This window comes from Ixodes scapularis, unplaced genomic scaffold (genome assembly GCF_016920785.2).
Source record: "Ixodes scapularis isolate PalLabHiFi unplaced genomic scaffold, ASM1692078v2 PGA_scaffold0__279_contigs__length_252992795, whole genome shotgun sequence".
In the NCBI taxonomy this organism is placed as follows: Eukaryota; Metazoa; Arthropoda; class Arachnida; order Ixodida; family Ixodidae; genus Ixodes; species Ixodes scapularis.
In genome coordinates, this window is record NW_024609835.1 from 67,219,900 (window position 1) to 67,245,956 (window position 26,057).

General features: G+C 41.6%; 1 protein-coding gene across 1 annotated transcript in view; it reads left to right on the forward strand.

Annotated features, from left to right (window-relative positions):
* The window catches only part of LOC8040702 (protein TANC2), a 36,418-nt gene extending 12,333 nt beyond the window's left edge, over positions 1-24,085 (forward strand). Inside the window, exons 14-25 of the mRNA XM_029966348.4 lie at positions 629-885; positions 3,136-3,373; positions 6,326-6,562; positions 7,983-8,162; positions 8,913-9,240; positions 10,517-10,692; positions 13,402-13,534; positions 14,136-14,227; positions 16,265-16,417; positions 18,113-18,213; positions 19,999-20,151; positions 21,517-24,085. Of these exons, the coding sequence (XP_029822208.3) occupies positions 629-885; positions 3,136-3,373; positions 6,326-6,562; positions 7,983-8,162; positions 8,913-9,240; positions 10,517-10,692; positions 13,402-13,534; positions 14,136-14,227; positions 16,265-16,417; positions 18,113-18,213; positions 19,999-20,151; positions 21,517-21,610 (2,142 nt within the window). The 3' untranslated portion in view covers positions 21,611-24,085. The remainder of the gene's footprint in view (positions 1-628; positions 886-3,135; positions 3,374-6,325; positions 6,563-7,982; positions 8,163-8,912; positions 9,241-10,516; positions 10,693-13,401; positions 13,535-14,135; positions 14,228-16,264; positions 16,418-18,112; positions 18,214-19,998; positions 20,152-21,516) is intronic.
* Positions 24,086-26,057: the final 1,972 nt, after the last annotated feature.

The following is a 26,057-nucleotide window of genomic DNA, read 5'->3' on the forward strand; positions in this document are numbered from 1 at the left end:
TTACCTCCCCTGTTCAACTCTGGTGGTGGTTATCAGATACAGAGCAGAGTTCCTTAATATTTTCTTTTGGTGTCTAGCCACACAGCTTCTGAAAGCATCTCACTGCTGGTACTAGTTGTTTGAATCAACAATAGCTGTCCAAACGTTGGACGAGAAACGAGTGTAAAACATTAGCTACTTTGCCCCAGAACTTAAATAGCAGAATGGACTCTGCATTCCACTAGTGAGATGTATAGTCAAGAATAAAGCCTTTTGTATACTACCGACTTCGAAATTTATTGACCCCTCAAAGTTACAGAAGGTCATTTAAGAGGATTCACCTTTCATCAAAGTGCTTTGTTAAAAACAATGGCGTCGTTCCCCCCGTGAGTAACTTCTAGAATTTTCCGAAGAAGTGCATCATGGTTTTGTTTAAAGTTGCATCTCACCGTCAGTACTTATGATGTCTGCTGCATAGTATTCTCATATTTCTAAGAATTTTCAAGTGTTCGCTTATTTCTCTATGATGTGTTTTCATCATATGCCGTAATAAAAGCATCTTTTGTTTATATGAGTCCAGGATATATAAACAAATGAGTTGCGGGTGCATGGATGTGCATACAGCTACAACACGTATTTCCTCGTGCAGGTGCAGGGCATACTGCAGGTGTGCATGGCCTCCCTGTGCCCCCTGCGCCCCCACGAGCTGTACCACAGTGCCAACGCCGGCTCCCTGCACGAGCCCATGTCCTGGGCCGACTTCCAGCAGCGGTTGGCCGCCCTGACTGGAGCACACTTCCTCATCCAGCGCAACGACCAGAGCCTCATGCTGGCCCACCCATCCCTGCGGGAGTGGCTCCTGCGTAGGGACGAGAATGACAGCTCCAAGTTCCTCTGCGACGTCAGGTGGGCTCCGATGGGTTTGATTAACAAACAGGGTTCAGAAAGATGCTCGCCTCCCTTCAACGTTACTAGAACCCCTCAGTTGGGAAACTGCCATAGAGCCTGCTTTGAAAAAGTGGCTCCGATCCGTACTCGAGAACCGAGCTAATGGCGATCGCAATGCCGCCATTTCTCCCACAGCGTCCACTCTGGGAACTGCACGGCTGCACGTCGAGTGGGGCAAGGGCCGGTTGTAAGGGCAGTAGCTATGTAAAGCAGCTTTCATGTTTCAACTCATCGCTAAAGGGTGGCACTGTTATCGCATTTAGCACGGTCTCGGTGGACGCCAGCGGCCTAGGTTTCAAAGGTGAGTTTCCCAACTGAGGGTTTTAGTAACATTGCCTTCCTTGCACCATTGCTTCACATACACGGTTGCCAACAGCCCACTGTTGCCACCTGCGTATTGGTAACAGGCTAGAGGACACTACAGGCACCTTCCTGCCGCAGCCCTCTAGATTCCACGAGGTGGAGCCCACTTCATCCATGTGGCTTCGCATGGCAGTTTATAGGCCCATTCACATGGTTGCATTTGTCTATGTTACTTTATGATACAAGTGCCAGTCATCGGCTTGTCCGCCCTTCCTATGCCACATCTCAAGCTACACCTTGAATAGACTGATCTCACCAGTCAGTTTTGCTATGCTATCACTGCTGCGTTACATCGAAGGAACTTTAGTCTTTCTGACACGCGACAACCCCGCTGTGTGAGTGGAGCTTGATTCGGCATAAGCCATTTCGTGCACTGCCACTTGCCTCCTGTTGACTAAAATTATGGCAGCGTCACAGATACACCGAACAGCTTGATGAGAGCTGTGGGCAAACTCTAGCCTCCTTCCTTTTTATATGCCCTGTAGGTACGACATCAAGTGAATAAGCATGCGAGTAGTGACACAACATCAGCATTTTGTCAGCCAAAGCTGCACTCCAAAAATGAATGGCGATCGATCATATAACATTGCGTCAGGCGTTGTGTTCAAGTATATCAAAAAGCTAAAAAAATATTCAACAGGGGTGCGGCGGCACTTCCTTATTAATGGCGCCCTGTGCAACCACCCAGGCCGCCCACCTTTAGGCCGGTGCTGCAGAGCACGGATGTCTCGGCCACTCATGACCATATCACAATATAACATGTAGTAGTAAGTGTAGTCAAAAGCTACTGTGTGAATGGCCCTTAAGAAATCTTGGACTTAAGTAGATTGTGTAACACAACCATAGCACAATCTTTGTTGATAAGTCATCCAGGATTGTGTTGCCAAATATTTTTGTTTACTGCACCCCTGCAGAGTTTGCAATATGAGGTGTAGTATATAACAATGACCATTGGTATGTGTCTAGCAGTTTGTTTCGGTAGATGTTTTCTTCTATAAATGAGATAAGATTTTAATCAGAGTGGGGACATTGTATAATTCCACACATATCTGCATAATGTAAGACCTATTAGCGATTTCACAGCTGAAGTTTTCAAGCAGCCACACACTGTATCGGAGCTTACACAACACAAAAAATGCAAAAAACACGGACAAGTAGAACAAGCAGAGAAGACAAGTGCTTGTCCTCTTGCCTCTTCTACTCACCCGAGTCCCTCACAATTATTTGTGTTTTCTAATGTTCACCTACCTATTCTTCATCATGTTCTTGCAAATGAGATTAATGATTGGAATAAGCATCCCAAACTATTGTCAATGTCAAAATTGTTTCTACGTTTGAGCATGCCATTCGACTTTTTAACTGTGTTTAAAATGTGAACATATCGCCTTGGACGTTATTTTCTTTCTCTTCCCACTCTTTGAAGTTACATATGTATATATTATATGCTGTGTTGTAGTGTAGGTACATGGCACATGCCTTTGTTTATTGTCAATTTATTTTTACTGTTAAATTGCTGATCACTCTCTTTTTAATTGCATTTAGTCCTTTTTTCTTTTTCTTTTCATTTGTGCTCTGGGCACATTTTGTATTGAATGTTGTAAATATGATATTGTTTAATGCTTTATTGGAGGTATGAACCTTACTGTTTTGTTAAATGTATGTTCATCCCTGCCACATCCCACGGGCCAGCAGTATGTAAAAATAAATAAATAAATAAATCTAGCCCATCAGATCATTCCGTTACTGCATCGAATACTGCATGCCTGCAAGGAGGGGCACCAAAAATATGTAGAAACGCCCTGACCTTCCAAGGTCGTGGCTGACTCTGTGCCCACGACTGTGCAGGGCTGGCCACGCATCCATCGCGTTCCGCATGTCGCGCATCGAGGCTCCCCTGGACCCGGTGCAAGTGCTCGAGTTGGGCCACCACATCCTGAAGGCCCACATCTACAAGAGCCTGGGCCAGAGCCTGCCTCCGGGCTGCTCTCCCAGGGACCTGCAGGCGTGCTGGGTCTTCCAGAGCACTGCCTGTGTCTCGTCTGCGCTCGTCGCTCTGCCCAATGTCTACAGTCCCAACGTCAAGGTGGAGCCACCGTCGCTTTCTCGTTTTACTTTTCCTGTTCTGTGTCTGCTTTATGAAGTAACTTCCTAATGAATTGACGTTCCTCAATGAGTTGATTTGGCCCTCTACCAAGGTTTGAGGCTACATTTGGCTAAATTCAAAAGTTTGAGGGAAATTAATTTTTTCTGCTTATTTCCAGGATTTGGATTTTGTGTTTGGCTTTTCCAAATCAAAACCTGCAGATTGGAACGTAGACTTCAATATAGTATTCAGTTGATAATGTATATTCTGCACATGGAACGCTTATATGTAGTTGGTTCGATCCTTTGACTGGATATGTTACTCCTAATTTATGTTGGAATTCTCCCGAGATTAACTTTAGCTAATGTGCATTTTTCATTCTTTTAAGAGTTAAGTGACTGTTATAGGAAACCATAATCTTACCCTTTAGGACGAAACCTTAACTGGCTATAATTTGATTTTTGGCTAATGTCTTCAGCAAAAATACTGAAATTAGCCTTTTCCTGAAGACTGAGAATTACAAGCATGTTCAGTACATAATAGCTGTAATATTAGTTGTACAATTTCCCAAAGCACGTGCTAAAACTGTTTGTCTATGTTGCCTTACATAAAGTACTGCAAATTGCATTCGGCTTGTGCCAGTTTATATAGAGAAACAAAGATAAAATACATTCTGTTCTGAAAAGTATAACTCATCTTGTTGTGATAGTGCAATACACCACACCAGACATAATTCTCTATTTTTTTTTTTTGCTACAAACAAAAATGTGTACTTTAAAGTGTCATTTCTTTTTCAACACAATATGTGTTTTATCAGCCTATTTCCCTCGAGTTCTGTAACGTTTGACTGTAATGAGAAACCAACACCGAAAAGCGTTACGCCCATGGGGGACCATATAAAAAAACTTCAGTCCTTCGGCAGGATTTGAATTCACCACTTTGGGATTGTGACCTAAGTGCTTTGCCGACTGAGCTATCCAGGGTTGAGTGCCGGAGCTTGCAAAAACAGTCATTCCACGGTGCCTGTCATTTGCATTTTTTTTGTTATACTGCACCATTTCACGGCGTCAGTCACAAATGAGAGTGAATTTTTTTTAGGTGCTGCCGTTCAGATGCATAATAAAGCTTGGACTGGGGTTTGGACTAGTTGGTTGTACATAGCTAAATGTGCTGTGCTGCAAAGTTCTACAGAACATACGGGTGACCAGAAAATGGGAAAAAAAAACAATGAGTTACACGAAGATGAGGAGAAACACAACCTACATGAATGAGTGCATGCTAGCAGCTGTTTATTCTTACCTTTTTTTCTCCTTTTCCAGGCATGAGTTTTCTCATGCGTGAGTTTGGAAAAAAAACAAAAATCTGAGAAATAATGAAAAATGTCATCATGATGTGTGGACTTTCAGTGTTTGTGGTGTAGGTTCGCAGCTGCATCTTGTACAAGAAATCATGTCACCATAGGCTGTCAAAAGGCCTACAAAGGCAAATCACCCGACTACGGGCAAGTGGCTACCCAGAAACTCTGCTGGTAGCTGTGGCAGAAAAATGCATAACAACACTCAGGGCTCAATCGCAAAACCAAGGAAGAGGACGCAGACAAAAAAAAAAAAAACACTGGTACTGATGCCATACGTACACAACTTCTAGCACAGGCTGAAAAAGATCGCCAGAACACACAAGGTCAAAGTGGCCCTATCTGCCCCCTTCAAGCTAAAAGGATTGTGCAAAAAGGTAAACAAAGAGGGAGGCGACACATCAAGTCAATCGTTGTATTGGGTACAACACAAATAAGTTTGTCGATGCGTAGAAGGGGTTGTCTATAAAATACCATTGACGTGTGGCAAATCGTACATTGCATGCGGGCAATCGCAAGCACCCGGCAACCTGGCAGCACATTGTGCAAAATACAGCTGCGAACCGCTATTTGGAACTACCTCAGTCTTGAATAGATCAAACGATAGGAACAAGCACGAAATCATAGAAGCCTTCCACATGGTATCAGGAAAGCGCAGAACGTGTGTCAGTGTTCAATCAGTTGCACTGAAGGAAAGGAAATCAAAATGTTCAGACACTCCACAGCATAACGAGGTTAACACCAGCTTCAAGGTCCCCTCTTACTCCACAATTTCTCAAATTTTTGTATTTTTCCAAACTCAGGGATGGGAAAACTCATGCATGGAAAAGGAGAAAAAAAGAAAAGAATAAGCAGTTGCTAGTCTGTGCCCTCTCATGTACATTGTGTTTCTCCTCATCTCCGTGTAACTCGTTGTTTTCCTTTCATTTTCTGATCACTCATATGTACTGTAGAACTTCGCAGCACAGCACATTTAGCTATGTCCAGATGCCCTTCTCTTCTTCCTTGGAAGACCTATCCCACATTCTGCACTTACCAATCTTCATCAGCATGATCAAGCTTGTATATATTTTTTTCTGAATGGTTCACTAGAAATTGAGTTTAAGCATATCAGTATCATGGAATAGTAAAAATGCACTTATGTCTTGCAAGCACCATCGAGCAAACACGTATCTTCAAATCTGGCACAATTATCTTTTGATCTTGGGTTGGTATTTATCTTGCAATTTTAGTAGTCTGTTCAGCTAGTACTGTCAAACATAACTAGGGTTCCGTGTTTTCTGAGTCTATTTTTTTCTCGAATTTGGGGGTATATTTTGTTTTTTTCAGGGTTTGGTGTTTTTTTACAGATTCGGTGATTTTGTGTAAATTGTTCTGAGTCATAACCAATTTACACAAAAAACACAAAATCTGTAGGAAAAATGACCGCCCCCCCCCCCTCCCCCCTAGAAAAACACCCCAAATTCAAGAAAAAAAAAAAAAAAAAAGACTGAAAACACGGAACTTTAAACATAACATATCTCGGTGCGCCGTGCATTCAAGCTCCGAGCACACTCGGCATGCGTAAAACTTAGTCCCGATGCCTCGGTGGAACGCAGGTGAGCCGCTTGCTGTTGCTGGCTCAGGCAGACCCCAACACACGAACCTCCTGCCTTCACCGGGCCCCCATGCTGGTGCTCTCGGCCCACGAAGGCTTCACTGACATGGTCACTTCTCTGATCGAGTTTGGAGCCGACGTCAACATCTGTTCAGACACTGGCCGCACTGCACTCAGCATGGCCTGCCAACGTGGTCACTTCGAGATTGCCAAACACCTTTTGGCCTGTGGGGCGAGGGTGAGCAAAAGGCACTCTGCTCATTTTTGGCAGGGCCTATAATTTTGCAAGCCAGAAAGGCCAGTGCAGAGGAATTTCGGCCTTTATTTTACCATTTGTTTCTCTAATTTGAGGGAAGCTGCTTTTGGAGAACATCAGATGGCTACTTTTTGTCTTCAACCTTTGACTATCATTGCATCATCAATGCAATGCCTTGTTGGTTGATTCTACTCTGCTATTGTTTTATGTTTGTGTGTGGATTTTTTTTTTGTTTTATTGTTTTAGCACGTTTTTTTTACTCAAATCAGGCAGTGCTGTATGCTCTGGAATCTAAACCTAATTATTTACTGCAGTATGAACAATTCTGGTTTTAACCCACAACTTCTGCCAATCGAAGACATCCCAGCTTTTATCTTTTGTAACTAGCTTTGTAATTCATTTGATTATTAAGAACTGAGTCTAGTGGTTCAGTCTCCACAGTTAGGTTGAGCAAAACTAGAGTACCAGCATTATGAAAGTGTGAATATCCGAGCTTGAGCAATAGGAAATTTTTTTCAAATATATTTGTGGAATTTATTCATTTAAATTATTTTTGGAAGCTTGGGATTGTTATTTTCCAAATGCAGAAAGCAGTAACATATGATCGTGTGAGAACATATATTTACCTAGCTCCATGCACTTACCTTGTGTTGAGTTGCTTTATAATAAAAAACTGCTAGCTGGTTAGTTTATATGCTTGTGAAGGTGACAGCTGCCTAATTTGGGTATGTGAAAGCAGCCTCTATTTTGAGGTGAGGTACTACTATTTGATAAAATAGTTATTTTTAGTGAATCTGACTAATGATATTTCATCAAAGCATGTTGCATGTTACAGGGGGGAAGCATTGCATTTTTGGAGGTGAAAAAGAAACTGCAAACAGAATATTTATGTTAAGATTATATTTAGAATTCTAAATATGTTCTTTAATGCAGTTTGAGACCACATACCGTACAATACCGCACATCTGCCCATTCCACATTCAGCGCCCATTCCCCAATTTGTAAGATCTGAGAAAATATGCACAGTACATTTATATGTAAAATTGATGACTGGACAAGAGCCCATCTCCCATTTTTTTTGTGATTATCTCCAAAGTTTGAGTGGGTGCTTGCCCGATATTTTACAGTGACCTTACTTTTTTATGGCATTCACCTGCTAGCCCATTATTACTGAGAACAGCCAAAACGAAACACTTTTTGATGAATAATTTATATTGAAAATGTAGTATATACAAATCACTTTTTCATAGTGAGTTCTTCTTAGCAGGTCATAATTTTTTAGAAAGATTACTTGCCATCAAATTGTACAAACTTAAGAACTGGTGGAATGAACAAGTTTGCTTGCATTGCTTCCTTGAGGTATAACAAGGGATGTGTGTTCTGTGTGCCCTGCCTGCACCAGATTGACCATGTGGACAGCAAGGACCTCTCAGCGCTGGCGTATGCGGCCTCCTCTGGCCACCTGGACCTGGTCTCCCACCTGGTGCAGTGCAGCTGGCCCGACGACTATGGCATCGGGCTCGGGCTACGGAGGGCCGCACAGCAGGCCCTCATTGTGGCTGCCAAGTCCGGACAGACGCAGGTGGGCTCAAACGAATATGCTCGCCGGAACACGGGCAGGAAACAATCTCGTCGGCTCGGACTACAGTTTGTTAGTGTGCTACCTAGTTTTGTCAACATGTTACCAGTGAAGTGCATCAGTCTATTTGGGGTCGCTTGCTTGCGTCAGGCAGACATGACATGATTATTTTAAGCACTCCGGCACAGCAGCAGCTGACAGGAGTGAGGTTCCACCATTCGATCTCTGGACCTGCAGCGTGAAAGTTGCTCCAGTGTGCCGACAAAATTGCAAAGCTGCTGAAGTGTGCGCGTAACTTTGCTAGCAAGTGTATCGAGTTAATCTTCCAGTTGGCTTGTGTCGCGCAAAAGTGAATGGAAGGCAAAGAAGTTAATCAGACACTTGCCAGCTTGCTAAAGACAGATAAAAAATAAAAAGGAAGGAAAAGGCTCTTAAAATAAAGCAGGTTTATCAGTTCTTCACTTATACTTTAATGGAATCAGCAACTCTTGCTTTTAAAATTGCTGTTTCTACTGCTTTGAAACCTTGAGTACATGTTTTGCGAAACTCTCTTTGAAATGATTTGAATCTGTCCTTCAACAGTAACCTCCAAACAAATACACTGCTGTTCTATCCTGATTAAACCACACATCAGTTTCTGCGGATCCATGGTTGCACAAAGTTCTATATTCTAATATAACGAGTATAGCTAATCTCTATGTCACTGCATGCAAATACAAAACATAACTCACCTTGCCGCCAACTGCATCACAGGTGTGCGAGTTCCTGCTAGACATGATGGAGGTGCAAGTGAACAAGCAGGACGACTTCAGTGGCCACACGGCGCTGACCGCAGCCAGCCTAGCGGGGCACAAGGACCTGTGCAGCGTGCTGATGCGCCGCGGTGCGTCGGCCCTGGTGAAGAACAACAGCGGGGAACCCCCCCTGTGCTGCGCCGTGTCCGAGGGCCACTGGGCCGTCACGGAGCTGCTCCTCTCGCACGCCAGGGCGCTGGAGCAGTGCGACAGCTACGGCCGCTCCCCGCTCATGCTCGCCGCTGCAGAGGGCCACCTCGGGGTGCTGGAGCTGTTGCTTGCAAAAGGCAAGCAATAGGCGCAGTCTTTCTTCAGTCCTCGGTGTCCCTCTTATTAATGCGGAATTGTGTTTTGACAAAAGCAAACCCAGATTTTTTGTTTTCCGAAGGCACCAGTCAAGCAGACGTGGGAGGCAGCGTAGTTGGCCGCCTGCCAAGCAACTGCGTCTTCGACTACCGTAATATCTTGACAGATAACCCACCAAAAATCAAGAGCAGATTGGGTGAAATTAAGAGTGGGCTAACTTTCAGTGTGTATTCAAGAAAAGTTAAAAAAATACTATTTTTAGATTGTGTGTCCCTGCTAAGCCTGTTATTGCCGCAAGGGACAATGAAGCAAAGATGACTGTACTTCCCAGTCAGCAATGTTCGCTTATATCCCACCCTAGCTAACTAGCCACATTTACACCGATGCCATCATTGATCCGAAAACTATGATTACTAGAAATGGGCTATCTTTTGATGTTTAAGAAAAAATAGTGAATCAAGCCAAAAAGGGATAGGTTATCTTTCGGGTTGGGCATCTCTTCGGATATTACGGTAACTATGCATCTTTGCACGCATAGCACATCAGTGCGTTATAAGTTGCCCTACACGACGCTCCCCGACTTCAGCCTGTGCATCTGTGCACTCTCCGTGTCGTCGCAAGAAAGGGAAGACAGGAAAGGAACACGAGGAAATACTAGGAAAGGATGTGACAATACTGCATAGGACGATTTATTAAACAGATTAAAATAAAACGGTAACTTTGTTTCTTTTTTAAACTACCTGCCACTGCCAGTATAAGTGATTCTGCTGCTTTGCAAAATTTATATTTTTTCATGGTCTTCACCACATCCTCTGAGCCATCATACGTTTGACTTGCTCAAATGCAGCATGGCCCACTTTCTTCTTTTGTAGCGAAATGAATATAGTGGTAAGGCAGCAATGTTTTGGGCTTCTTCAGCAAGCATTCACTAAATTCCCCCATCCTTAATTGATGAGTGGCAAAAGATGTAGAATGCCCAACTTGTTACGAATAACGGCACCCATTTTGCCTTCATATTTGATTTGTGGTTTTATTGCCATCACACTGACCGAAATTTGTTGTTTATGACTGTCACAAAATTTATGCAGAGTTATTCCTTCACCAGTCACAATTTTAACCTGGCCAATGTAAGATGTACCTCAGATATAGCTACATCTACATTAAAAAAGTTTCTATGTGCGTTTTACTACAATACTCTGACTGATGGGAAAAGGAAGCTGAGGCTGAACTATCCGTCTTCTGTCCCGCCCTCCCCAGGAGCCAGCCCACTGTGTGCAGACAAGGAGGGTCTGTCAGCCCTCAGCTGGGCCTGCCGCAGAGGTCAGGTCCAGGCGGCCCAGTGTCTGCTCACCCATGGCGCCGATATCAACCACAGCGACAAGCAAGGCAGGACTCCCCTCGACATGGCCGCCTCCCTGGGAAAGGCTGACGTGGTGAGCTCTAGCAAGTCTTTTTCTCGCTGCTATATTCATTGCACGAGCAAGACAAGGACAGATATTTTTAGACTGCGTAAGGGTGCCAACAAGGCATTTGTGTCTGGATTCAACATCTTGAAAACTCGAGACCGAGAACAAAAAGGGAGACAACGCACACACACGTCCCTTTAGAAGGGCAGAAGAGGCGATTGCACAATCAAACTGCTGGCATGGTAACCACAGTTTTTTTTTTTAGAACAAATTGACTTAGCTATATTGTGAGTAAATGAACGTGATAGCGCAGCCAGATAGATCAAATGTAATGGTTGCTTAGTTTTGTTGTGTGAATATTGGAATTTTCGGATGGAAGTTTCGAATATGCTAGTTGATATTCGCTTCGTGGTGAACTGTGGTATTCACACTTTTTGAAGCTTTGATTGCAGCGGATTAGTTCTGTTAAGTGCGCTTCTCCCGGAGCACCTGTGCATTGTGGGGAAGCAACACCTATGGATCTTGCAAGCTTCGCGGGTATGCAGAGCGCAAGTTCGTCTGCTTCTTTTGCAGGTCTTCTGCTGACGTCAGAATGCCGAGCTCTGATTGGCTCTGATTGAAGGATAGTGGGTAGATCTCAAAGCAAGCTGCCTTGTGGTCTACGCACTATCTTTCAATCAGAGCCAATCAGAGCTCGGCGTCGTTCTGACGTCACTGCAACTCCTGCGGAGACCAAGTCGTCTGCTTCGCAAAAAGCAGACGACTTGGTCTTCGTATTGCTTCCCCACTGTGCACATATGTTTGGTGAGAAGCGCCCTCAACGGGGATATCCCGCCACAATTGTGCAGGACTTAAGAGTATCTGTTATGCACGGATGTCTTGACAACCCACATTCATCATTCTTGCTTTTTTTGTCAAGTTTAAATAGAAGAAAAAATTGGGGGGGTTGTGTGTCTGTTTATACAGCCTAAAACTTGATCTGCCTCAACAGGCAACGAGTCTCCCAGCTGTAGATGAGAAATTTAGCCAGTGCAGTACAGCCGCTAGCCTGGGGTCTTTAACGTGCATCATGCAGTAGTGGTACACGACCGCACGCCGATAGATGCTCATCCAGATTGAAATAGACAGGGGTGGGGACTGAGCCCAGGATCCCTGGGTTCTGCAGCGCGAGCTTTCGCTCTACGCGCTCCAAGCTGGTGTGCGCTAGCCCACTCGGCCACCTATCCCCCTTAAATAGAAGAAAGAATATTTGCATATAGCAAGCAGACTAATAAATCCCCTCAATTAGAATATTTACAACAAATCTGTTGTTTACATGCCACAGTTCATATAGCTATATTAAGATTAAATAAGCTTAACAGTGGACAGGTGGCGGGTTTGGAATAATGGCCGAACAACCTTCACGAGTTCAATTGAATTTTTGTTTAAGCATGATGCACGGCAGTGGAAGACTTTGAAAAGCTATTTGACTTTCGATTAGAAAATATTCAGGCAAAACCACTATTTGCTTCAAATGTGCTTCAAACTAAAAATCCACCATTTGCACATGCCTACTTAAATTAGCTGCCCGGCCTTGTCAGCTTCAAGGTGGATGGTCTTTGTAGTATTTTTGGGAGATGAGCTCTCGCGCCAGGGGCTCCGGAACCGGGGGGGCAGAGGGGGTGTCCGCCCCCCTCATGTTTTTTTCTTAGGGGTCGTGCCCCCCGACGCTGAAGGCTGACCCACAACCCTCCGTTAATGTAGTCAGAGCAACATGCTACTGCGCCTTCCAAGCTTGAAGGGGAATAAGAAAGGACAGCGACGTTTTGTCGGGACGAGAATTAATAGTAAAACTGATACCTTTGTTAAGTGCTGGAGTAAACGTTTCTTCTAAGCCAGCTTTGAGGCGCGCGTATTGGTCACATCTTAATCCCTGGCAGCGGGACGGGGGCAGCTTAGGAAAAGCCTCTTTCTACCATTCCTTGTCATCGGAAAGGATGGCGGGGAGGAGGCCTCCCTCCGGCTCTGGATAAGCCTCCCCAAACATAAAACCTCTTGCCACGGGAAATTGGTCTCTGGCAGAGCGCTTTGACTAACAGCAGTCCGGAGCATATGTCCTTGGAGGGACTGCGCACTCTCTTTGACGAGTTTTGCTTAGGATTGGCTCTTTCAAGCTCGGCCATGCCAATACCGTGCCAATTAAGCGCACTGATCCCATAATGGCCGGAGAGGGTTCAGAGCTGGCCTAGCATGGGAGGCGCCCCTTGAAGTTTCTGCACGACGTCTAGACGCGAAAAGCATTTCTGCCGTCCGTCAATCATTTTCGTACTTTTGTTCGGTGTGACAGGAGAGGCCACGGAAACGCTCTTGCGTGCTAGAGATTTTGAAGATCTCTTTTTGTTACTCAGAAAAGATTTCGGCTAAATGAAGGTCGCTTCCTCCATTTCGGTTTTTCCGCGCGTACGATCTTCAAAGTTGATGGGGGGGGGGGGGAATCTGCACTGCAAGGATGTGAGCCTTGTCCCCCGCCCCCCCCCGATCAGAATTGACTTCCGGAGCCCCTGTAGACTCACGTAGTATGAGCTCGATCTTCTTTCGTGCTCCTGCTTGCTGAAAACAGGAAGCACATTCTCTGTTTCTGTCGTTAAACCGAAGATTGTAAAAATAATTGCCACAGCTGCAAATTACCACGTTTATGTAGCATTTGGTTTATAATAAGATTAACTCTGACAAAAAATGGTTATCATCTGTTTGCAGATCAAGCTGCTCCTAAAAAATGGGGCTGAGATCGAGCATGTGGACCTAAGTGGAATCAGAGCCCTGGACAGAGCCATCGGATCAGGAAATGTGGATGCGATCAACTGCTTCTTGCAAACAGGAGCCAAAATAGGTACTCTATTGTTATTTGCAAATTGTCCAAATATGTTTCAAGGTTCCTTCTTGACCTAGACACTTTTCTCATTTAATCAAATCAGTAAAAATGGTACTTACATATTTTTTAGCTCTATGTTACTCATCCATATTAATTCAAGTTCTAACTACCGTATGTCAAAATAAATATTCTGAAAATGCCTGCTGTGTTGTTTGTCTCATTAATTTTCTAGAGAAGGCACCGAACTGAGGCAGATCACAGGCATTCGAGAACCGAAGCTCATCCACCTCAAATGAGCTCAGGTACCGAAAAGGAAATTTAACTGTAGAGATATGAAAGTAGATTAACTGAAAGTCATACCACTGCTGAGGATCATCCTTGTCTTTCCACGCTAGTTGTTCATGACTGGCATGATAGGTCGAGACATTGTAAAGGCAAATATAAACACAGAGGATTATAGCATTTATGCTCGCCGAATATTTCCTCGAGAATGGTTCAGTCTAGGATCACTAATGAACTGGACAACTTAATTATGATGTAAAATGCTGAGGTGTTGTGAAGTTCTCGGTGACCAGTAGTGCAGCACCTAAAACTTACACCCTTGCTTTTTACTTTTCAGGATCTCAAACTTGGGAGATGGCAGCCGACAAACCGAATATTGTGTTCCTTCTGTTAAATAAGCTTCACCAGGATGGAGTTCTTTTATACAGAGTAAGCATTGCCATATTCCCTTTACCATTCCAGGATGTAATGACAATGTGGGTGAAGTGAAGAGGTGTTTTTTAAAGTGTTGTAGTGGTGCATCTCTTCCAGGTCAAGTATAGTACTTGATAGCGCGATGAATAAAAATATGGTGCTTTCATAAGTAAAAGTTTATGGAACCGCTAATATTCGAATTACGGGTACTACAAACTTTTTTTAACAAGAGATTAAAAAAACTCAATTTATGAATTTCTTAAGCTTTAGCACCTTTTAAACCTTTGAACTTGCTGGGTTGACCAGCAGAACAAACTTGGACCTTTTGAACTTCATAATCATAGAAGCCAAACCACATGTGGCGCACGTGTGCGTGTGCACGTGGCCAACATGTGGCACACGTGTGCGAAATACTTTTTTCAAAATGGCGCTGTCATACTTGGAGCTAAAAATGAAATTAGATGTCGAGTTTTAGAGGGTGGAAGGTTTGTCTGCCTATGAGATATGGCAATACTGGTTCACGCTCTAGACCACTGGCTTTCAACCACTGACATTTTTGCACCCTTTGTGGATTGGCGGAAATTTCGGAGGACCCCGTTCATGGCGAGGGGAAGGAAAAATTATGGTAGGGTAATCATAATGATGATTTAATAAATGGATATAACTAAGAGCTAGTATGAAGTAGACTTCTTATAGTGACATACACACGAGAAAACTCGCCCGAAAATTTGAATGTTTCTTCTCAATCTGAAAAAATACAACTTTTATTGCCGGGCTTGACTGATGAGGCAGGGTTTCGCGGAGACCTAGAATGTCGTCGCAAACCCCCATTTGAGAACCACTGCTCTAGACGAGCAATTTAAGTAGTGCAGAATGACTGTGAATGTGGGGTCTTCAGTTTGCATTGTGCAGTTCTGTTCACAGGACTGCAGACCAGTAAAATGCTTATTCAGATCAAAATGGGCACCTGTGATAATCAAACCCAGAAAAGAACCCAGGGTACTGCAGCATGAGCTTTCACTCTACATACTTTGAGCTGTGGTGCATTAACACTTTTGGCCACTGATCCCCTCTCGCTTTTGCACTTGGGGCTTTAATGTGTATACCCAGAGCTGTCGTCTACAAAGTTCCCAACTTGAATTTGAATTTGTATGAAGGTGCATTTCTCGAACTTTGAAACTGTGCAAATTCAAACTCAAAAGTTTGCTTTTTTTTTTTTTTTTTTTTTAACTGCTCAAATCCTGATCTCTAAAGGGCCTCTGAAAATTTAAAAAAAATTGTTTTTTAAAGTTTTTCTGAAAGACTTGTGCCAAAAAAAAATAAATTTTAAAGCAATAGTGAGGACACGAGACACAATTTTGTTGGTAATTACCTTTTTTCCACTTTCCGGGTTCATGGAGGAGAGAAGCTGTGGCCATCACGTTGAGGTGGAGAGAGTGTGTGACCATGTTGTTAAGGTGGAAAGAGTGTATGACCATTCCATGATGTCATGGACTTTGCGTGCATCATTCAGACGCAACTAAAATAAATCTCGCGCCATCAATATTGCTCTAAAAATGTTTTCTTTTTTCATGTAAATCAATTTTTTGACATGCATGTCCCAACCAGACTGTTTAAAAATAAACAATATTTTTCTTTTCATTGGCCCTTTAACATGTTTACGGTAATTGTTTAACCTTTTCAAACTCTCACCTTAAGAAGTTTATGGAACCCTTATTTTAATATTGCAGGACTAGACTAACAAGATGAGATGATTGAATTTAAGTTCTAATTCCACTTACTCTGTGTTGAGTTAGCTCTATGTCAATGACATAGAAAAGTTAGAAAAAGCAACTGTATCTCCTGAAATTCATAAATGCATCAGTATCAAGCTTGCAGTTTTCTCTTATAATATGAAGGGTTATCACCACAGTACTGGGAATTTCTTTTTTGGGTATTGTAAAACGTTGTTTGTGACTGTAAGACTTTTTGTAACATTCCATTTTAGCAATATTTCACCAAAAACACCTCCCTGTTGCGCCTGTCTAAAAATAATTTCAATTCTGCTTGCAGAAAGGCCACATAAAGGATGCTGCTCATCGTTATCAGTATGCCCTAAAGAAGTTCCCAACATCTGTAGCTGAGGATGACGACTGTGGAAGCAATTTTCTCCAACTGAAGCACCAGCTACTTCTCGGACTTGCCAAGTGCAAGCGGAAACTAAATGTATGGTCTATGTTTACTTCATAGTATGAGTCCCAGCAGGCCATTGCAAAGCATTCCCATTTAGTGCATGTTAAGACCAGGATAGGAACTGCACTGTGGTGATAGTTTCTATTTACTGTTAATTCTCACTTGAGCAAACTTCAAGGTACCCAAGGAGCTTGAAGTTCACTTCACTGCAAGTTCACTAAACTAAATATATTCACTAGAATATCGAACAGCTTAGGGCACATCATACATTGAGTCAGAAGTGTGAAATGCAATTTATGGAGTCATGTATATCAATATATACAAAGTGCATAACAGTTACGTTGCTATCTTTCTCATTTTGAAAAACAATCAATAATTTTCATTTGCACCGGTGCTTTCAAAGCGCATGAAGTAGCAAAACTGTCCAGAGAGTCTATGTTCTTTTGCACTTCCTCTGGGGGAGATTTTGGAGGACCCCGTGCTGTGACGACGCCATACCGCAACGGCATCGTCCACTGGCTTAAAATACCCCGTGCAGAGTCGTTTCCTGTTGGGCTTGAACGCAGCTCTCCTTCAAGCTTCGACTTTTGCTTCATTATCGTTGACAACGTCGGCAATGGAATCCCATAGTCCTTCGCAACGTCCACTTGCCTTTGACCGTTGTCCAGACGCCGAAGGATTTTGAGCTTATCTGATAAAGACAACAGCTTCCGTTTTGTCGTTCTCATTACGAAAGTGGGCGCACAAACTGCCGTCATGCGCTAATATGGCCGAACGGAACTGATGACAAAGAAAAAACAGACCCACCAATGGTTCGTTTTCGTCTACTGCATCGCCACTTTGCCTCGGTGGCGCTGTAAACACCAACGAGCAGCGGGGCGATGGGCATTGGCTACGCGGAGCACTGCAGAGCACAAAACTTTGTTGAACTAATTGGAAAGATAATCCTGGGTACACCGATCATGTTTGTTAAACTGAAATATTTGCTATTCCAAAATTCGTTTTTACAAAATTTGATTTTTCATTGAATTGAAATATTAGCTATTCCAAAATTTTTTTTCGTTTAACTGAAACATTTTTTGCATAGAATGCCTAGGAAAACCGCCGGGGATTTTTTCTTAAAGTTCATTATTCTGAAATATTTGTTAAACCGACGTTTGTTTAAATGGGTTTTACCATGTGCAGTTCCAGCACATCACTAACAGCTTCAAGCTATATAATCAGGCCTAGGCTAAAAAGAGAAGCTATATTTTGTGCAGTGCAAAGAGTGATCTTCAGGAATACAGCTCACAAACTTGAGGACTTTGTCCCACCTGAGCAATAAGTAGTAGAAAGTGGAAAAAGAAATTGCATGATCCTGAAGACAATTAAAAGGAATTCGGTTGGAAAACACCAATGATGTCAGGCATGAAATTAGAAATACAATAACCCCTTTCCTTAATGGACGTTTACGAAATAAACGCCCCTCTCATCAATTGTCCGGGATCTAAAAAGAAACTGGAATGAGCTATTCTCAAGAGCAGTTGCCCTGCACCCTGACCAAGCTTATTATGACCTCGAAAATCTGAGTTTTCGTATTGATTAACATTGTAGCAAAGCGTTTTTTGTATTTGTCCTGCTTTCTTGGATTTTATAGAATCATAGTCATAGGGAACGTTGAGGCATTCTCTTTAATGTTTTTAATGTAAGTCACCTTGTTTTATACATCTCATCACACTCTTTTTCTAGGAGCCTGATGCGGCCATCTCAGCAGCAAGCCAGGCAATCGAACTCAGACCCAAGAGTTTTGAGGGACACTTTGTCAGGGCAAAGGCATACAAAGACAAAGGGTAAGTAAGCACCTTTGCCCAGTGCCAACCATACTAAAATAAATTTAAAGCCAGATATTTAAGGCTGTTTATGTTCATAAATCACATTTAACGAGCTAAGCCTCTAGCTAATGACATCAAAAATCCAAAGAAAGCATTCATGATTGTGTATCTTTCTTAATTTGTCCATTCTTGCCTTGCAACAATTACAGGCTTGTGTCTCTACTGTGTGGGTTTTCGAAGGTTTTTGGAATTGTTGTGCAAAAGCGACTTTCTTTTTATTTCCACCAAAAAATCAATCCTGCGCAGCATGGATTCCTTCAGGGGAGATCAGTTGAGACTAACCTATGCACATTTTTCAATTACTCGTCTCCAGTCGTTTTCGGCCAGGGGCAAGTTGATACTGTGTACTTTGATATGTCGAAGGCATTCGACACGGTGAATCATGTTTTGCTGTTGTCGAAACTGCGGTTGTATGGTTTATGTCCTTTGTATCTTGCTTGGTTTGAATCATACCTTTCTTCGCGTACAAACGCGGTTCGAATTTCGAATATTTTATCGGATCATTTCATTTCAACGTCAGGCGTTCCACAGGGCTCAAACTTGGGCCCTCTCTTTTTTCTAATGTCTATAAATGATATTGTTTCTGTTGTCAAGAATGCTAAGATTCTACTGTTCGCAGACGACATCAAACTTTATTTCTCGGTGCGTGGCTTAGACGAGTGTTTATTACTAAAACAGGATATTGATCGTGTGTCAGTGTGGTGCTCATCTAATCTATTGTTCCTTAACACACAAAAAACAAAAGTTATTTCTTTGTCCAGAAAGCGTGACCCGATTGTTTTTCAATATACGCTACCGAATGCGACAATGATTCAGCGTGTGACCACCATGCGTGACCTCGGCGTTATTGTTGATAGCTGCCTTTCATTCAAAGAACATGTCACTTCAATAATGGGTACTTCCATGCGTGTACTGGGGTTGATTTCACGTATGAGGTGGGAATTTTCGAGTTGCAGATGTTTGGTCCATTTGTTTTGTTCCTTGATTCGACCAAGACTTGAATTCAGTTCCGTAGTGTGGAACTCCTTTTCGGTGAATCGCTGCAACGAAATTGAAAAAGTTCAGGAGCGTCTGGTTCGAATTGCATACGATCGATACTTTCATCGTCGTCGTTATTATAGTTACGAAACACTACTTAAATATCTTAACTTACGAGAGCTAAGTAAACGGCGTACCATTCGTGATTTGTCATTCTTGCACAAAGTCATCTGTGGTAGAATTGATAGTATTTCACTCTTATCATCTGTGAACTTTCTTGTACCTATTCGCACTCGTAGATTTCTTTTGCAATTTTACTTAAATACACCATACCATGCCTCGCCAATGTCTGGGATCCAGCACCTTTGTAACGAGCTTTCTTCTCCTGATCTTGACATCTATGCAGATACGTTTTTAAAAATGGTGAAGCATTTATAGAGTGTGAAATTTTGTTTGCGTTTCTAGCATTGTATTTTGATATTAGCACTTTGTGTTATCTGTAGTGTCTTGGTATATGCGTGTATTATGTTTGTTAATTTTGTAGTTAGTATTGATTTATTTGTGCCTCAACAGAGAAATGCATCTTTAATGTGATTGTGATTTTGTTTATAGTGTACCAATAAGTAGGCCTTCGTGGCCGTTTTTGGACACTACCAGAAAATAAAGTATATTATTATTATTCTAAAGAGGGCTAGTTTTGCCACCCAAAGTTGGCATGTGAAGCCGTAATGAAATGTAAAACTATGGTGTACTTCGAAAATGCAGATGTCAAGCAGAGGCTCAGAAGAACATCGAAGAGGCCTTTCGGCTTGCCCCCACTTCCAACCTTGAACAACGGAGGACCATCTTAAAAATGAAGGAAGAGATTGGATCAGGCTTGTTGGGTTTCCCGACATCGGAGTGTGTTTCTACGAGGAGGTGAGTGAAGGACCTCTCTCTAAATGTCATTTAAGTATACATAATGTTGCACTACTGCCATCACCATAATGCACTGGTGTTGTAGCAGTGCAGTTTATTTGCGATCTAACGCCAAACACAGTGTTACTTTTTAAGATCTACAAAAGATTTCAGCTGTTCTAGCAAAAAAAAAATTCCAAGGACACCTAAGCACTTCTTATGAGTTATGAATGTGAAAGCATGAACATTGTTTTTCCGCACCCTTAGTTCGTCTGCAGCGTACTGGCGTGGACAGTAACATTTCGCTACTGCGGGGGTAGCGGCCAACGGCCAGGCGCGCGCTCTTGTGAAGTGGCCGCATCGTGCTGAGCTCCGCCTTGCCGCCTCTCCGGAGTTTTCCCGTGTGCACTCTGTGGCCAGGCCCGCACCTCCCACTGGCGGCCAGGCCACTGAGTGCGCTGCACCGCCGTGGAGACTCTTCTCTGGTCGCGTTCCTTGCAACTATGCCGCAAAAAGCCAATAGGAGCCTCGTTGCTTGAAACTATGATGCGTACCAGCCAATGGGAGTCTATCCATCAGATTTCTGCCACAGATGGCAGGCTTCGCTCTGTTGGGACAGGGGAAGGTGCCGTTTGGCACGGCTTCAATAACTGATGACGTCGGTTCATTCCATCGGACACCTAAAGGGACACTGACAAGGTATTTATGCTTGCCAAGGTTTTTATTCATGACATATGAGAGCCCAACTACCCAGAACACAATTTGCGGTTCAAAATTCATTTTCTTTCCGCCCGAAAACTGCTGATCAAGAACTGGCCGGTTTGAGTCGCGCTCCCTCTCTTCTTCGTGCTCACGTGCCGTTTTCTATGGTTTAGACACAACCACCAAAGATAATCAAAGTCTTGGGTCATCGAAGGCACACACTCAATGCTAGAATTAGACAAAAAAAATGGGATACTCATTTTTTGTGGGTTCTAAAAAGCTGCAAAGTTGTTGATTGAAAAAAAGAAAAAAAAAAGTAGCACATCCACGTGACTTTTGATAACTTTCTCCTCCTCTATATTTCTTCTTCCTGCCCAGTTCGGTTTCGGTTTCGGGAAGTTGCGTTTTCTGACTCTCTTAAAAAGATACGTGATTTTGCAGCAAAAAATTCATTGGGTAGTCCTTCTGACACAATGATGATCGCCTGGCAAGAAATAAATAAAACTTTTTGGGAGGTGTCAGTGTCCCTTTAATGCTTTCGCATTAATAAAGCACAACTTCAGAAGGTCGATGGAGCAGTCCACCACCAAGTGTGAAGTTGTCTTGGGTTGTCCATGTGTCGTACTGATAGCGTAACAGAATTGAAATGGCTTATGGTGGTAAACGGCTTATTTCTCGCTGCAGCTCCCTCGGCAATCAGTCAAGTTCTACCGACACCATGGATCAAGTGTGTGGCATTTCAGTGGACAGCAGGCTCAACCTGGCAGTGCACCTCTGAGCAGATGCAGTGCAAGTAACAGCAGCAACCATCCCAGTCTCAAGATACAGACACACACACACACACACACATTCCTGTCCGCAAAACGGCGTCGAAACATCCTTACTTTCAAGACTTCCGTGTATCTATGGTAATGTGTAGCATCCTCCTCCTGGTATATATGTATATGTATTACTTGTAGAAGTGCACGTACAAAAAGAATATTTATTGCCGTGTCACGTATCAACCCCCTATGTACATAGCAGTTTTATTCCTGTATTTATGAACACACTACTCGGTGTACTGCCACGCAAAATTTTGATGGTTGGCAGGTTTAGAGCTGTATTGACTTTGCCATTTTCCACAGTGGTGACTTCCCAACTGGCATTGAATGAGGACATTTTCATAACACTATGAGATTATCTCCTCAAAGAGTATTTCATTGTGACTAGTGTGTTGCAAATTTAAGAACTGGGTCTAAATTTACATAATATGTACCTTTTTCTTTTCAAGTAACATTATTCCCTCGAATGCCTTTATTTATTTTATCTGAAGCATTACTCGCAGCATCCCACGCTACAGTACTTTGTAAGTTCTCTGCACTCAAAAACACAACAAATATGGGACGAAAAACACCAAAGAGCACTCTGTTATGTGCAAGATCCTTGCGCAGTTACAAGATAGGTGACTATCCTTTTCTAAGAACTAAGGATATGATGCTGACACCATGCAAGACTTTCAAACTAAATGACCAGTTGTCCTACTCAACTGTATTACAAGTATGTGCCATAACATCACTGGCTCTCTCCCAGCCTAGCACAAGCACTATGAATGTGAGAAGTCCTCTGTGTCAGACATTGACACATGTTAGATTTTCTGGTTTATATTTCATCATCACTGCTAACATTCGTTGTTCACGGCTTCAGTTACAAGAATATAAAAGTAAAGTGAAAAACTGAAGAATTATTTTCTCCTTTTATTTAGAAAAAAGCTATTTTACCTTGTTTTGAGACGAGATTTTCCAATCAAATTCCAGAATATAATTGGGACACCATTCCTTCTGCAACTGAGACATTAATTAATTAATGTCTGTATTATTAAAATAATTAAATATGTATGTATTAATGCTTGTTACCAAAATGCAAGAACAAGCTAACATCAACTATACTTGGAAATTTATGAATGCAAAAAAAAAGGGTATATATTTGTCAACTTCATTGCAGATTTGTTGTTATTTAATTTATTTCCCAGGAGAAAGTGAAGCGACATGTTATTTAGCATTTCTCAATGACACCTGCAACCAGAAAAAAAAAATGCAGAGAACATTATCTGCATTTGTTTCAATCTTTTCCCAAAAGCTCTATTAATGACTTAACAGCCTAATATGATCTATAATTTTCATGATTGTTCCTAACATGTATTTCTACTGCATGTTCCTGGATAGTGTCCAGGTCTTATGTAGCAGTTTTTTTTGTTTTTTTTTTCAAGCAAAGAATTGTGATGCAACAAAATAAAAGATATGGAGTACTTTCAACATTAATGTGGCTGTTTTCAGCTTACATTTCTTTGACAGTGCTTCAAAAATGGCAAGCCAGTTTTGTGACAGTATCAGACTTATCCCAGAAATCTTGTCTCTCGTAAAATGGCTTTTTCATCCGTGTTTAATTGTAGGATCTGGTGCATTCCAATAGGTTACAAAGATTAGAATAAAAAAAAGAACTTGCATTTTGACATAAAGTTGTTGACTGACACGCTGTTGCAGTTTTCAAGAGACCTTTCTGCTGTGCGGTTGTTCCTTGGAATGTAATTATGGGTGATCATGTCAACCCTTTGTGCTGCAAGTGTGTCTAAAATGTTACTGCCACATTAAGCTACTAGCATATACTTCTACCAATGCTAATCTTAGTTGGTAAGTGCCAGACATTCAGGCTGAATTAGCATAGATGTATGTTGTTTTTTAATTAAATAGTGCTGAATGAATTATTGTTTTATTAATGGATCAGTTGACATAGTTTTTCTAATTCAAATGTTTTAACTATGATTGATTTCCTCACCATCATGTAAAGACTAGAGATAATACTTTATACCAAAGCAAGTGATGAAGCAATTGTATAAACCAGAGAAATCTGACTTGAATAAGATACGAAGTTACCATCAGTCATTATCATTGATCATCACCAAAAACAACAAAAAAATACAAAAAAAATGTGATGGTTGCTTTGCAGTTGTTGTTTATTGATCTTGCATTTTTCTTACAGCAGGTCATTCCGGTGAGATTACATTTGATGTGACTGCATGGATTGCTGTATCGGTTGTGCTGAGTTAGTATAATTAGTAATTGCAATGGTTAGTTTGTTTTTTCTTTTTTGTTCTTTTTGCCTTTGTAGATTGTGAGTGATTTAGCTTTTTACAAGTGCATATGTCGGTTTGCAGTTGTCGAGGTCAGCAAAAATCTTGTGGTAATTGAAGCTTAATAAACTTCAATATTTATATTCACTTGCAGATTGGGTGTTTCTATAGTGCCATACTGATTAAATTATTATCAGCATGATAATGCATGTGATTTGTTCATGACAACTTACAGCCGTTAAAATATGTTAAAAGCTTAATTCTCCATGTTCTGGTGTTTTTGTGTGCTCATCACAGCTGAGGAACCTTCATGTCTTGAGCATTGTTAATTTTAAATTGGCATAATGTTTAAAACATTGATTTTATTAGGAAATCATACTCATGTATTTAACTCTTATAAAGGTGTTTTGTCCTTTTTATCTATATTTTCCTAATCAAAACCTAGCAAAAATTTATTGTATTTACTAAATTTTAATTAAATGAAGGATTTAGGGTAAACTTTTCAAATTAAATAGCTTAGTCATGTTACCAAAATGCTGTGCTCAGGCTTCTCTTTCAATATTTAATGTTATAATGTATTATGTAATGTTATAATTGGTGCTTTCCAGTTATGTAGTTTATTAAAATGCATAATTTGATGGAGACACAGCAATGATATAAATTCAATTTTAAATTCTGACAGTATTAAAAGCAATGTGTAGTTGCTCCTGGTCTTGTAGAAGACCTTCAAATAACATTCCAGCTATTTGCTGATAGTACCAGTTGGACATGTCACATATGAGATCCCCATTCAACTAATCTTATTAACTTATGAACAATGAGTTTATCCTCTACTCAATTCCTGCACAATCATATTTGTGTCAAAAATTATAAGTATACCAGTTTGCAGTATATTCCAACTAAATAAGGAACAATATTTTCTAAGAGTTCTTCCTTTGTCTGAAAATTTCCAATTGGGAAACAATTTACACTGTAAATAGTAAAAACACTTATGAAACATGCTGTTACAACAGACGAGTGATGTTTCGTGCACTGCATTATTGATTGTATGAATATGGTTCTGTACTGTCAGAAAACATTTCATTTTAAAATATTGTGTGTACATATAGAGTTTTTTGTAGATATACTTGATAGAGATGATTATAATCACAAGAGTTATATTTCTGTTTCACAAAACTGTGGCATGAGTGAGTGTATTGCCATATATATTCAACAATAAACTGGACGCTTTTCTTCTCCACAAAGCTAGGTCTGTCTAGAAAATTATTGCGCCTTGTAAGCGCAGCATTTTTTCCGTGTCTTCAAAAATGCCAGCGAACTAGGCCTTTTTCTTGGAGGTTCAACTGAAGAGGACCGTTTCCTCCAAATCACATCCTCGAGAAATACTCTCTTCTTGCTCTCGGCTCTTCCATTCACTAGTGTTTCGTTTGTGTTCTCGTATATTTTTATGTATACGCGAGCCCCTATAAAAATGGCTGTCGCCCTTCTACTGACATCTGACCGACACTTTATCGCCCCTTTATTGACGTTTGGCATTGACGTTGTAGGCGCTAAAATGGCGACCAAATAGCGAAAGAACGATAAAATGAAGTACCGTCTTTTTATATTACTAATCGCATTGTCAACTTAGCGCCTCTGGACGCAGTGCAATACCGGTCAATTTCTTCTGCAAGTGACGTGAACTTCAAGTGCAAACCATAGTTATAATGCACGCTAGGCTAGAGGTTCAACTGGCGCTAGTGAGCCGCGGCAAATTGAAGCAGACCATACATGGTAAATTACTTCCAAAATGTAATTTAATCACAATTACTTTGCTCCATAAGTAGTTTAACTACAATTACAACTACTACGTGAAAAGCAATTCGTTACAATTATAAATTACTTTAAAAAGTAATGCAATTTACAATTACTTCTGAGAGCGACCATCTTGGGCCATATAACTTCAAACGACATGTTAAGAATGCAACACATATGTTCATTCCTTGCCCCAATGTTTGAGGAGGCTTAAGCATCGCCGTATAAATGTCACGAATTGTACATTTCTTTGGTGAATTTTGTTAATGATAGAACTTGACAGTTTGGGGTAGTGATATCCTACGTTCTTAATTTTTTTTACAAA